Raw genomic sequence first — 12,724 nt, 5'->3', positions numbered from 1 at the left:
TCATTTCAAAAAATTATAATAATTTGATAGATGGATCCAAATTAACATTAATGGATTGTCTAACCGCATGGATTAGATTGTTGGATTGACTAAAATTTTAAATATATAATTATAGGTTTTAGAAACTACTGAATGTATCTGTAATTTCAACTTATTTTTTGGATGATTTTAGTAATTTATTTTATTTTATTTTTTATTTGAATAAAATGAGATAAGTATGATTTGACCATACAGTCACATCATATCAAATCAATCCGGTTTAGTTTAGCATACACTCACATCCAATGATAAAAGCCATTACTCTGTATTATAGAAAATTTTGTTACAGACGAACTTGACTTTTTTATAAAAATAATATTAATTTTAAAAATATTTATGAAAATAATATTTCATATAAATTATTTATGAAAATACTGTCCATCAGAAAAATATCTTATGGTAGAATGATTTTATTTACCACATGGTCACAGAAAAATCAGAAAGAAAAGAAGAGGGGTGTCAACTTAATAGCAGCGCTATGATAAGATGACTCTATAAATAACGGAGAGAGGAGAGGCGACATAGATCGAGAATTAGTGAGGGAGAGAGAGAAAGAGGGATGAGTTCGAAAGAGATGGAAGAGAGTCGTTTTATTAAGATGGTAAGAGCAGTAAGTCAGCATGAAAAGTAGTTCTATTACAGGAGAATTTTATTTTGAACAATATTTCGATAAATAATTTTTAAAAATATTATTTTGATAATTTTTTTTTAAATTAATATTAAATTGATAAAAAACGCAATAAATTGTGACCACCTTTTATGCAATATTAAAGTGGAGTTGGACGGCGCATGAGCTTTCCAACAGCCTTTGGATATTGTGGTTGTCACAAGGCTGGCATCAGCGCCAAGTCGAGATGCGGTAATCCACCATTTCCTTATGGCGTCATATCCACGGAACAATGGCGACACATGGCGTCACATGCTATCTATCCGTTGGAGGCGATGACTGCTTCATCCTGACCGTTGGATGAAACGAAATGGAAGAGCGAAAGATTCCAACCCGGTTGACCCACAGGAAAGCGTAAAATCCACGGGAGCGTGTGGTCCTATAAATTCTGGCTCGGGCTCCTTCGTCTCCGCACCTCATAGTCTATACCGATGCAGTCTCTTCAGCAGAAGGCGTACGAGTGGAGCGGTGTGGCCGCCAGCGATGCCTTCGCCATCGACGACACCAACCTCTTCGAAACCCTCGGTGGCCTCCAGCCCTTCGTCGATCTCTCCACCAATTTCTACAACAGGTCTTCTTTCCGATCCTTTCTCCCCCCCCCCTCCTTCTTTTTCTCTCTGTCTCTCTGGGATTTGTTCTTGGATTCGATCTTGAATTTGATATAGGGTTTACGATGACGAGGAGGAGTGGTTTCGGTCGATCTTTGCGAACTCGAAGAAGGAGGACGCGATTCGGAACCAGTACGAGTTCTTGGTGCAGAGGATGGGAGGTCCTCCTCTCTATTCCCAGAGGAAAGGTAAACTGTAGGTTTTTTCCCATTTTTTTTCCATCTTTTACCTCTATCGATATGAATTACGGTAGATTAAAGGTTCTTTAGCTCTTCTTTAGAGGCTCATTCTGGAGTCCTAATATGTTGGTTGAGTGGTTCTCGGACTGTCTCGATTTACTTCAGAAATCAAATGCAACAAGTCAAGAATTTTTTTTTTTTAATTCCTCTGTCCTCTAGATTGATCGAGGTCTGTTTTCATTGAATTGTTTGGCAGACCACCGCTACACGAATTTCCAGTATTGCGATCAGGATGAGAAATATATTGTTTTTACTCTTTCTTCTATGATAGATAGAGATAAAATATCCATTTTTCCATTCCTTTAAATATGATATTTATATGCTCGGTTGTGAACTCAAACATCAACCATCTGCACGGGCAGGATCTGTCATTGGACGTCTGGAACTAAATTAAATTGTTAAAATGCTGATAGTGAACTAAAGCAGGCTTTTTTCTTCCTGATTGATTGCTTTGTGGTTTTTGTATATCTGGAGTTTGCAATTTCAGATTCTTGTCTGGTAGCATTTGGAATTTTAAGTTGACACCCAATACAAAAACATTATTCTGCTTATTTTATGACTTTTCCTTTTGTTGACTGAAACCTTTTAACAGAAAGAAAATTCCACAATGTTCATTCCCTACATTTAAAAGCTTATATTTTTGTCCCCACGCCCCTTCTATTTTCAATATTGTTCCTTCTGCTGTTTGACAATAACTATCTAAATGTTTGACTCAGGTCATGATTTTCTGCAAAGATGCCCCCTCCTCCTTTCAAATGACAGGGATCTATGTTTTCTTATCAGTTTCCATTGTCAACATGATTATTTTTATGTTGGCTAACTTATATTCAAATATTAATCTAGTGCGAAGAAATAGAGATAGAGATCTTTGTTTTCTAGAAAAAAGGAGAATGAATTTAGTTGGTTATGGTATCATAGAAGTTCCAGGGAGACATGTTGAAAATTGAAAATTACTTTAAGGAGGTGTTGAGTAGTTTCTTTTTGCATGTACACGTATCCAACGTATGCAAATGACAGAGATCTTCTGGAGAATATACCTTGTTATGATATTAATGATAAGAATATTATAACATTTAGTCTATTAGTTTTTTCTCTATGTAAAATATATACTTAAAGCCAGTATTAGCCTTTTTTTTTAAAAAAAAAAAAAATTCTAAAGTTTCGTGTGCATAGTTGCCATTATATCAACACCAAGGTTCTAATTTTGGGTTTTACAACTGTGATAAGTATGTAATGCTTATAATACAAAGGGTCATATTGAAGGAGGAGAAATGCAAGATTGATGTGGGGAAGAAGGTGAAGGAAGAGGAGAAGAAGAATATCAAAAAAAATTCCCTCTTTTAAAGAAATAGGGTGGGAGGAAAGCTGGCTGAAAATTGATCAAGAGTAGGATTTGAACCCTGGTCATTGGTACCAACTTCCAATTCCTTCACCAACTGCATCAGTTGGAACGCTAAAATATCAGTAAATTTCATAACTGCATCTACAGAGAAAGTGGCTCGGTTGGACAGACTAAAGGTCTGACTAGAGCAACCAATTGCGCCAAATGGATACACTTTCGTTGTTCAAATGAAATTATCTTTTGAGACGACTTGCCAAATCGCATTAGGTCAAAGAGTATTGAGACTTCATAATTTGTTATTTATATGAAGTTGATATGTAAAAACTTTTCTATTCAGTAACTTGGGGATGGTCAAATCATGGAAGACGTGACTAAGGTGGCTAATATTCGCAGACGTCATAACAGGTACAGCAGATTGAATTCATTTGAACATTTTGATGATTTGATCCCCTGATCCAAGGTCGTCGAGAAGAGATGAAGATTTTCTCATTAAGCTTTGTTTAGAATCATCTCCATATTGAGCTTTATTGAAGGAGATTATTCGAGGATGAAAGAACTGGTGGGTAGCATGCAGGGATAAGCTTGAAAATTTTTTATGACATTAGTCTTATTCTTTTGTTTGCTCCTGAAATTCCTGGAATGAGGAGTTTGTGAGTGTTTAGTTTGTTACTACATCCGTCTTTTGCCATGCTGAGCAGCATCATTCATTCCTGTTCTTCCATATTTAGATACTTGTTCTTTCTCCCCACATGCTGTCCTATGATACTTGTGACTAAAATCTTTCAAACCCCTTTTGACATTGTTGAACCAACTAGAGCTGATATCAATGGAAGGAAATGAATTTGCAGCTAGGTTAGAAATACAATAATATTCTGCACACACTTAGTCTTTTGGAAGTTCCTTTTTGTTTTCTTTTTCTTTTTCTTTTTCTTTTCTTTAGATGGTGATAGTGACATTCTAAATTGTACGTTCCTTTAGACTAATTGATCTGATGTGCATTGGAAGTGCTGAGGCTATGACCTACTCAAACTAGGAACTATAAAATATCTACATTTTCAATGTGAACATTGATAAGGTCAATTGCATGGGTACTTCAGTTGAAGACAATTGTGAGAAGTGCATAGGTGAGTTTAGAGGAGTCAAATTCTAGTTGGGGATAGCAAAAATAGGCTTTTGGAAATGAGGGGTACACAGAACTGACTTCGATACTTCTCAGTCGGAATTGGCACCCTACCTGGCTGCTAAGGAGGAGATCTTTGTATTTCACTCTTTTTTGAAGAGGAGGCAGATATTTTCGATGGAGCAATACCTCTTCTGGCTCTTTCAATCATCTACCTATTACATGAAGGTTATCTCTTTGTTCCTTTTAAGTGCATGGGCTATATAGTGTCAATTTTTGATTTTTCTTCTTTTTTTCCCTTAAATTAAGAAGAGTGAATAGGTGATAAGCATAATCCTTGATGGGCTAAGGCCTTTAAAAACCTTTCATTATGGTGCTTTATGAAGGCTGATGCAAAAAACTAAACATAAGGCACCATTATTTAGAGCAATGACATCATCTTTATATAAAATAAGTATGACATTCTGTAATAAATATGCATTTAACTAAAAAGTCACTTAACCTTGAAATATGAGAAAGACATGCAAATTCAAGATATTTATGAGTTCTACTCAAAGAAAGGTGGAAAAGAAGTTTTGAGTGTAGAGTTATTGAAAAGCTTCGCAATTGCTAAATATGATGATTTTTGAAACAATTGAAGTTCAAAAAGTAAATAATTATGTTTGTAAGATAAAGTACCAATATACCTTTTTATGGCTTTTACTTGTATGCAATATTAATTTCATCCTAAAATTGTCAGAACTACAAAAACAAAGAATTACATAAATGTTGTTGATAACTTTTTCCCCTTCTTTTCTTTTATTTTTTAATTGAAAATTTCATAATTTTTATGGCCAAAACTCTGAAACTTAGAGTGAAACCATCCAGATTGCTGAGATCAAACTTCACAAGCCTGACCAAAACTAAAATTTTTACCAGGTTTCAAACTTGGATAGCACGAATTTCTTTGACATTCAAATGTCAACAAAAGAATTTCTGTCTTATTAAAGACCAATGACTCAAAGAACCCATTCCCCTAAACTCTAAGAGGTGAAATATACCAAACTAATGTATAAATTTCAATAGCTCAAAAATGACCAGCTTTCTAACAAGCTCCTGCGAATATCAAGATATGGAATTCCAGTTAGTGCCTACCAGGCAGTGCCATGTATGGTGTACTATCTCTATGATCTATCTGATTTTTCCAAGTTATAGTGTTTAGTGGTAAAATTTCACCTAGAAAAGGTGGATGGATCAAGGGGTAAAAATAGCCTTTACATCTATTCACCATTGTTAATGTTATAATCAAAGTTCAGATAGCTTAGATTTAGTAATGTCTCCTTCCATTTGAAGATATAATTACAATGGATTCACGGGTAATATTCATTGCCACAACATGAAAATAGCCAGCTGCTATATGCTTAGAACTGAGTTTGAGTCTAACTTTTGAGGGAATCTTTTTGGCCTTCTTGTTCCTTTCTTGTAGTTATTCCCACTCATGCGTGCCCCTGCCCCAGATGACATGTCATCTTCTATTTATTTTGTGTATAAAAAAAATATTTTGCTATCATTTCTTCTATTTTATTTTCTATGAGTGCATTATTATCCTATTTAATTTAAGACAATATTTGATTTGATATAAGAGAAGCCAGAACAATCTCAAATCTGCAATTGCCATGAGCTATATTGGTCTGATACATTATTTGGAATTCAACCAAATTCTTTCTGAGCAAATTTCTGGGCCATTGTTGCCTGTTAGAATTGCTTTCCATTTTCTCTCTGCATAGGAAACTTTGTATTTTACATATATCCATGTCCGATGTGAGACCAAATCTCGCAAAGAGTAAAAACAGTGACTAAGAACCCTAGTGCACCATGCCACATCAACTTAATGCATTTCATTATTTTTTAACTCTGAACAAATCCAGAAACATTATGATCATTATCCAGTCTATAAAATTTATCCATTGGACATTGTTGGCTCTAGCAAAACCCAACTGTACAAAATAGTTTATCCGTGTTGAAACTTATTCAGAAATCCCCATTACACCAAAGTTACATACTGTTGCTCCTGTTGCAGGCCATCCTGCACTGATTGGACGACATCGGCCATTTCCAGTCACACATCAGGCTGCAGAGAGGTGGTTACATCACATGCAACAAGCATTGGACGGCATGTCAAGTATTGACCCAGATTCCAAAATCAAAATGATGAATTTTTTCAGGCACTTACTTGACCCCTGGATTGCTTTTCTGAAACAATCAATTTGCTGCGTCAGCATATCACCATTGGTTGATGTTTTGCAAGTTTTTCCACCCAGGCACACGGCATACTTTCTTGTTGCTGGGAATCAGATGACGAGGCAAGATCTAGGAGCCCCCTGCAAACATGCAACAAGTAAACCAGCTGACGAGTAAGATTTTTCTTTATGTGGTTCATAGACTGATGCAATGGCATCCTAATATGTGTATTTCAACCATCAAACTTTCAGTCTCATTGCAATTATGTATCAACATCTTTGGCAAAGCAGTTATTCTATTGTGGATATTCTGCACTGCAGAAAATTAGTCATTTGTACTCTTAGTCAAGGAAATCCAACAAGTATAGCTTTCTGAGCTATGTTTCCAAAATGAGTTGCGCCCTCAGCAATTCATTCTATTGTGCATGTCAAGTTGTTTTTGTTGTCAAAGCCTCTCAAATAGATCCCTTTTACATAATCATCAAATCTTCACTATGGAGGTTTCCATGCCTACCTCCTTTATCTGTAAGGAACTTGTCTAGCTCTTCCTCCTGCTTGCATAGGCCAGTGGTCAGAGACCATACCATCAGTTGCTCTTCTGCGCCCACACGCTACACCGGTTTTCAGGGTAGTTTTTGTTCAAAAAAAAGTTGCTTGTTTCAACTCAAGGATTAAGAGTGATTTGCATGACTAAACAAGCAGGGCACTGAGGGGCTGTATTTGGGGAAGATGGTCCTGAGTTTGAAGTCAATGTAGGGAGTTATATAATGACCATAATGGTCCGACATCATGAGTGTGCATGTGACGTGCCATGTATATATATAACGTGCGTGCGTGCGTGAGTTTCCAAGTGAAGCAGCATAAAAAGTTGCTTAAGGAGCATAAGAGGATGGATTGCATGAATATTGGAGCATCACAAGCTGATGGACATCAATGACGACAATGAAAAACTATACAATAGCTATCAAGTTGATGGTGTTCCAGTTTTAAACTCCATATTGACAAGATTGTAGTTGTGCGCAAGGCAACATGTTGGCGTGCAGAATTGAGTCATTGCAACTTACCAATGGAGAACGATGGAGGTCAAATGTATCATGTGAGGGTGTTGAAATAAGTTAGCTGCAGCCTTTAAATGACTCAAAGGCACCGGTTATCATATATATTTTCCAGTGGTAGTTGTGGAAGCTTTTCCCGGTTGCTTTTGAGCATGGTTTGTTGAGATCATCTGCTCTAGGGAAGGAAAGGCTTCTGGTTGCTATGGGGCATGGATACACAACTAGTACTGTAAGCGTTGCCCTTGTTAGGACATTGACCCAGCGCTAGTCTGAGAGAGGTTTAGAAAAGAAGTTATTTGATGGACAACTCAAGTTTCAGCTATGGTTGTCTGCGAGGAAATATTTCTGCTCTAGTTGTTGTACATATACATATGTACATATACGTGTGTGTGTGTGTGTGTGTGGTGGGCTATAGCTCTGCTGGATTGAATCACCGATGAGAGCGTATATAACTAAATTCAACGAGGGCACAGTACTCCGTCACATCCAGGAGTCCAGCAAAACTTACTCTGGAAAAGTCTGTCCCGCGGATGTCTTTCCCGACAAATGAATTGGGAGAAATGTCAGGCCATTAGACGTGACATTGGTTGAATATCTGCTCTAAGTGCTTTACTAGTTGTCAGTTGATCTGAGCATAATTTTCTGGCTCTTGTTAAAAGCAGCTGAACTTTGCGTGTTAAAATTAAACAAAGAGATAATGACCCTCTTGATATGTATCGGTTACCTTTTTGAAGAGATTGTGACTGCTCGATCTCATCAAAACAGAGATGATTACTTCGTATGATTGTCACCTAATTCATATTAAACAGCAACCTTCTATACTCCCACTAGGTTGTGGGACGCATTAGATGAACTAGAGAGATTGGATTTAAAGCTCACAATTTCTTACAGAGCGATGTATCGAGCATTGGGTTTCTTCTGTATGTTTTTCAAATCAATGCATTTTCTTTTCGGTACATTGAAAATAAAAACTTATAGGTACACTTGTTATTTTGATTGAGCCGAGTCATCTTACAAAAATGTATACGTAACTCTGATCTATCATTTGATGCTCCTGGGGTGCCTCTGATCAAGCTCGCTGATCTCCGAGTAGGAATGCAGGATTGGAGCCCGAGTGTTAGTAATACCTCTTCGATGATCCCACATGATGAATTAATGCTGATAAACAATGCTATTTATCATCAAATATATATGAAACTTTTGCAGGTTTAAGTCAATATGAAGTATTTTTATGGCTAAATAAATATTCACCCATTATTCTTAAGGCTGACAAAATATGATCCAATCCGCCAATTCGATTCGTGTTCAACCCGTCATAAACAGATTTGGATTTAAGTTAAATAGGTTTGGATCATAAACAGATCGATCCGTTTAATCCGTTTAATAATTGAATCGGATTTGGATTTTAGATATCTGATCCGTTTAATCCGTTTAATATTCAGATCGGGTTGAGTCAGATAACCCATTTAATCTATTTAATCTATTTCTGATCCATTTAATCTGATCTGTTTAATTTGTTTAATCCATTTAAGATCTGTTTAACCTGTTTAAAATATGTTTAATCTGTTTCTGACATATTTAACCCGACGTTTTAACCTATTTAACTCGTTTAACCTATTTAATCCGTTTAATCTAATTTAATTTATTTAATAAATGGATTAAACGGATCGAACCGGATTATCTGTTTAATAAATAGATCGGATTCAGGTTTGAATTTTTGACCCATTTAATAAACAGATCGAATTTGAATTGACGATTTTTTGATCCGATCTATTTATGATCCGATCCGATTGTCACTTCTAATCATTTCTTTGTGGATATTGTACTCAACATAGCATCACGAAGGTGCACCGCTAACCATCTGATCTATTATCACACTCCAGTTCCACGCATTTCACTAGTTAGCCCTCTCATGCAACATCTCCTTCCTCGTGCTTGAAAAAGATTACAATCAAGAAAAGCATGAATAAATAAAAAAAGCCCACTTTGAGTACAGATCATCATTCACCAGATCTCTAGTTCTCCATTAAAAATGTAGTCATACACTAGCCCCAATTAAACTTATTTATCAAGCGAAAATTCCATAGGAAATTAGCTACATACATCACCTTATCATTACAAGGTGGTGGGACCCAGCTACAACTTACTCAATTAGCACATGAAGTACTTGATAATGATCTCTCCATGTGAACCCCATATTGGAGCTTGACTCGCAAACATATGTAGATATATATATATATATTTTTTGGTAAGCATATGTAGATACATTTGTTTGTAAAACGAACCTGAAAAATTGAGATGAAGTGTGAGCAGATCGCATGTGGTTCACTACCTTTTTTTTTTTTTTTTTTGTTAGTCACCTAGGCGAACTATGCGAGTCATAGGGGAGGAGGTGGGTGGCAGCGCCCTTCATGCATATATTAAATGAGTCTCAGGACTTCCATGTGAACCTTAACATAGAGGCCTGTTTTTTAATGCCAAAGGGTCCCCCCCCATTCCTCTGCATCCATTGGAGTCCTTCAGCCAAGTTAAGATCTGGCATGCCCGGAGGACACCAAAATTATTTAAGACTCCATACTTTTCTCCCGTGTATGAGGTCCCGTCTAGACTAAATCCTAGGCGCGTGCTCAGGGTGGTATTCTGTCTACTTTCGCAAGTGATGTGAGTTTGATCTCTACTAGAGGTAATTTTACCATTATGGGACTTCAATCACAAACGCTACAGATAAATAAGCTCCTTCCGAGAGAAGAGGCAGGGGTGGATGATTCGCCGTCGAGATCGAGAGTCATCTAAAACCATCACTCCCACCTCTCTCAAAAAGAGCGTGTTGGGATATGCCGACCGGTCCCTCTCACACCGACTCACCGTCGGATCCGCCTGACCAGCATCCGACTCTGCCGACCGACGACTGCCGACACCGACCGACCGAGTATACATCGGTCGGACAGACCCTCTCCACTCTCGACTGGCCGAACTGTAGAGCCCGATATCCGACTCTCGCAATGCACCCGACTGACCATCGGAGGGTCCCTGGGTGTTCGTCCGACATTCCTCGATCAGGCACCGACGTACAGTCGGTCGACTCCTTCAAATGCCGTACGACTGCTGGAGATTGTCCGTACTGACAGCGACGTGCGGCGTAGCCATCCTGGGGCATTATCCCGTCTAGGACATGGGTTAACCCTAGTGATTTGACAGATCCTACGGCGACTCTGACAGTCTTCAGTGATTTGACAATTCTCCCATTGTCTGCGCCATTAATGACGACGCCATGCCGCGCCCTACTATAAAACGAAAAAGGCAACAGTGCTGAAAGAGGTTCCGGGGAGACCCCTAGCTCTCTCTCTCTCTCTCGCTGAGCTCCTTGATTCTTTTCTACTGTTGCCTAGTCTCCTCTCTGACTTGACCATCGGAGGATCCCCGCCGGAGTCACCTCCGGTCAGTGTGGACTTCTTTTGCAGGCACTCGTTCCCGACGACCAGGCGACGAGGGGATTGGCTGCAACAGGTTTGGCGCGCCAGGTAGGGGGTAGGAACAGGGATTGCGACCCCCACAGAACTCGAGACATCCTTTCGAGATGACAAGAACCAGAGCTCAGCGGTCGAGGGTCATCGGATCGGCGAGGCACTCTTCCCGTCGGGAAGAGGCCTCTCCTCCACCCTCTATGGCAGAACCTAGCTCTCCGCGTCCTGTGGTGACCACGGAGGCGCAGATCGCGGTGATTGTGCGGCAGATGACTGTGCTGACGGACACGGTCAAGAGCCTTCAACAGCAACCAACCCGGTTGCCGCACTCGCCGGTGGAGCAACCGGCGGCACACCCGATGCCCTCCAGGAGCAACCGCCGGCGCCCGCGTCGGTCTCCATCTCTTCCTCGGGAGCAGCTGTTACGGCACTCCCACCAAGAGGAGGAGAGGCGGTCGTGGCTTGATACCCATCGGTCTCGACGACTGACTCCTTCCCAGCTGAAATGGGCAAGGAAGGAGAAGCGGCCGCGAACGCCATCCGCCTCCTTCTCAGAGTCATCGGGAGACTCCATCTCCGGGGTCTCTCAGTACCGACGGGCCGACGACTACGAACGCAGGTTCGAAGAAATCGATCGTCGGCTCGCTCAGCTGCAGGTGGACGGACAGAAGTCCTCGAATGACGTCGACTTCCAGACCGCCCAACCTCTCTCTCGACTCATCCTCGACGAGTCGATTCCTAGTCGGTTCAAGATGCCCCACGTGGAGCCTTACGACGGCTCCACCGACCCAATTGACCACCTGGAGAGCTACAAGGCTCTCATGATGATCCAAGGGGCGACCGATGCCCTCCTTTGCATCGGCTTCCCCGTCACACTCTGCAAAGCTGTCAGGACCTGGTACTCCGTCCTTCGCCCAGGAAGTGTTCACTCCTTTGGACAGCTTGAGCATTCTTTTGTGGCCCACTTTAGCACCAGCCGGAAGCCGCCACGAACTTCGGATAGTCTTTTTTCTCTCAAACAGGGAGAAAATGAAACGCTCTGATATTTCGTGACGCGATTCAACGCGGCCATGCTTGAGGTCCGGGACCTCAATGAAGACATGGCCATCTCAGCCATGAAGAGGAGGTTAAGGAGGTCCCGATTTACCTACTCGTTGGACAAGACCCTCCCCCGGACATACGCCGAATTGCTAGAGTGCGCGTACAAATACATGCGCGCGGACGAAGGAGCTTCCGATCGATGCCTGACTGAGGCCAAGGATCCGAAGGAGAAGCGAAGGAAGGGTCGGATCCCTGCCGAGCCTAGCAGGCCCCCAACCGACAAACCGGTCTCACCCCAGCAACGGAGCCAAAGGTCGCCTCGACGGCGGAGTCCGAGGCCGACGCGTCCCAGGTATAACTTCTATACTCCTCTCTCTGCTCCTCGTGCGCAGATTTTGATGGAGATCGAAGGAGAGGAATATCTGCGACGGCCTCCGCCTTTGAAGGCAAAGGGCCTCGACCGACGAAAGTACTGTCGATTTCATCGGGGCCATGGCCACAACACCGAGCAGTGCATCCAACTCAAGGATGAAATCGAGGCCCTAATACGCCGAGGATATCTCGACAAATTTCAGAGGAACCCGCCGACTCTACCTGTCACCAACCGACGACCCCAGCCGACTGAGGAAGCTACGAATAACCAGCCTACGACCGGGGTCATCAATATGATCTCCAAATGACTGGACCTGGGGACGACTGCTAGAGAGGAGCCGACGAAGAAGCTGCGCAAAGATAATGTAATTACTTTTATGGATGAAAATGTTCGGGGTGTCCATACTCCCCATGACGATGCTGTTGTTGTCTCGATAACAATAGCAAATTATGATGTAAGAAAGATCTTTGTAGATAATGAAAGTTCGACGAATGTTTTGTTTTACTCGACCTTCTTCCGGATGCGACTGTCGGCTGATCGGCTCAGGAGAGTCTCTA

The 12,724-nt window shown here is 40.8% G+C and overlaps 1 protein-coding gene across 2 annotated transcripts; it reads left to right on the top strand.

Moving 5' to 3' along the window:
• The first annotated feature begins 1,098 nt into the window (after positions 1-1,098).
• Positions 1,099-6,625, top strand: LOC105047902 (group 2 truncated hemoglobin 3-2). Of its 2 annotated transcripts, XM_010927029.4 has the most exons (4): positions 1,099-1,277; positions 1,372-1,502; positions 6,075-6,219; positions 6,316-6,625. In XM_010927029.4, the coding sequence occupies exons 1-4, from the start codon at positions 1,138-1,140 to the stop codon at positions 6,410-6,412; spliced, it is 513 nt and encodes a 170-aa protein (XP_010925331.1). In that variant the 5' UTR covers positions 1,099-1,137; the 3' UTR covers positions 6,413-6,625. The 2 variants fall into 2 exon arrangements, with proteins under 2 accessions (XP_010925331.1, XP_073116689.1); XM_073260588.1 differs by having other exon boundaries at positions 6,075-6,625.
• The last annotated feature ends 6,099 nt before the right edge of the window (positions 6,626-12,724 follow it).

This window comes from Elaeis guineensis, chromosome 7, assembly GCF_000442705.2.
Source record: "Elaeis guineensis isolate ETL-2024a chromosome 7, EG11, whole genome shotgun sequence".
NCBI classification, from domain to species: Eukaryota; Viridiplantae; Streptophyta; class Magnoliopsida; order Arecales; family Arecaceae; genus Elaeis; species Elaeis guineensis.
This window is presented reverse-complemented; position numbering and strand designations above follow the sequence as displayed.

What these genes read in the sequence shown, in the direction of transcription:
- LOC105047902 (XM_073260588.1), top strand. Translation starts at nt 1,138, where the DNA reads ATGCAGTCTCTTCAGCAGAAGGCGTACGAGTGGAGCGGTGTGGCCGCC. An exon ending in TCCACCAATTTCTACAACAG is followed by an intron (nt 1,278 to 1,371) that starts GTCTTCTTTCCG and finishes AATTTGATATAG; the next exon opens with GGTTTACGATGACGAGGAGG. An exon ending in TCTCTATTCCCAGAGGAAAG is followed by an intron (nt 1,503 to 6,074) that starts GTAAACTGTAGG and finishes CTCCTGTTGCAG; the next exon opens with GCCATCCTGCACTGATTGGA.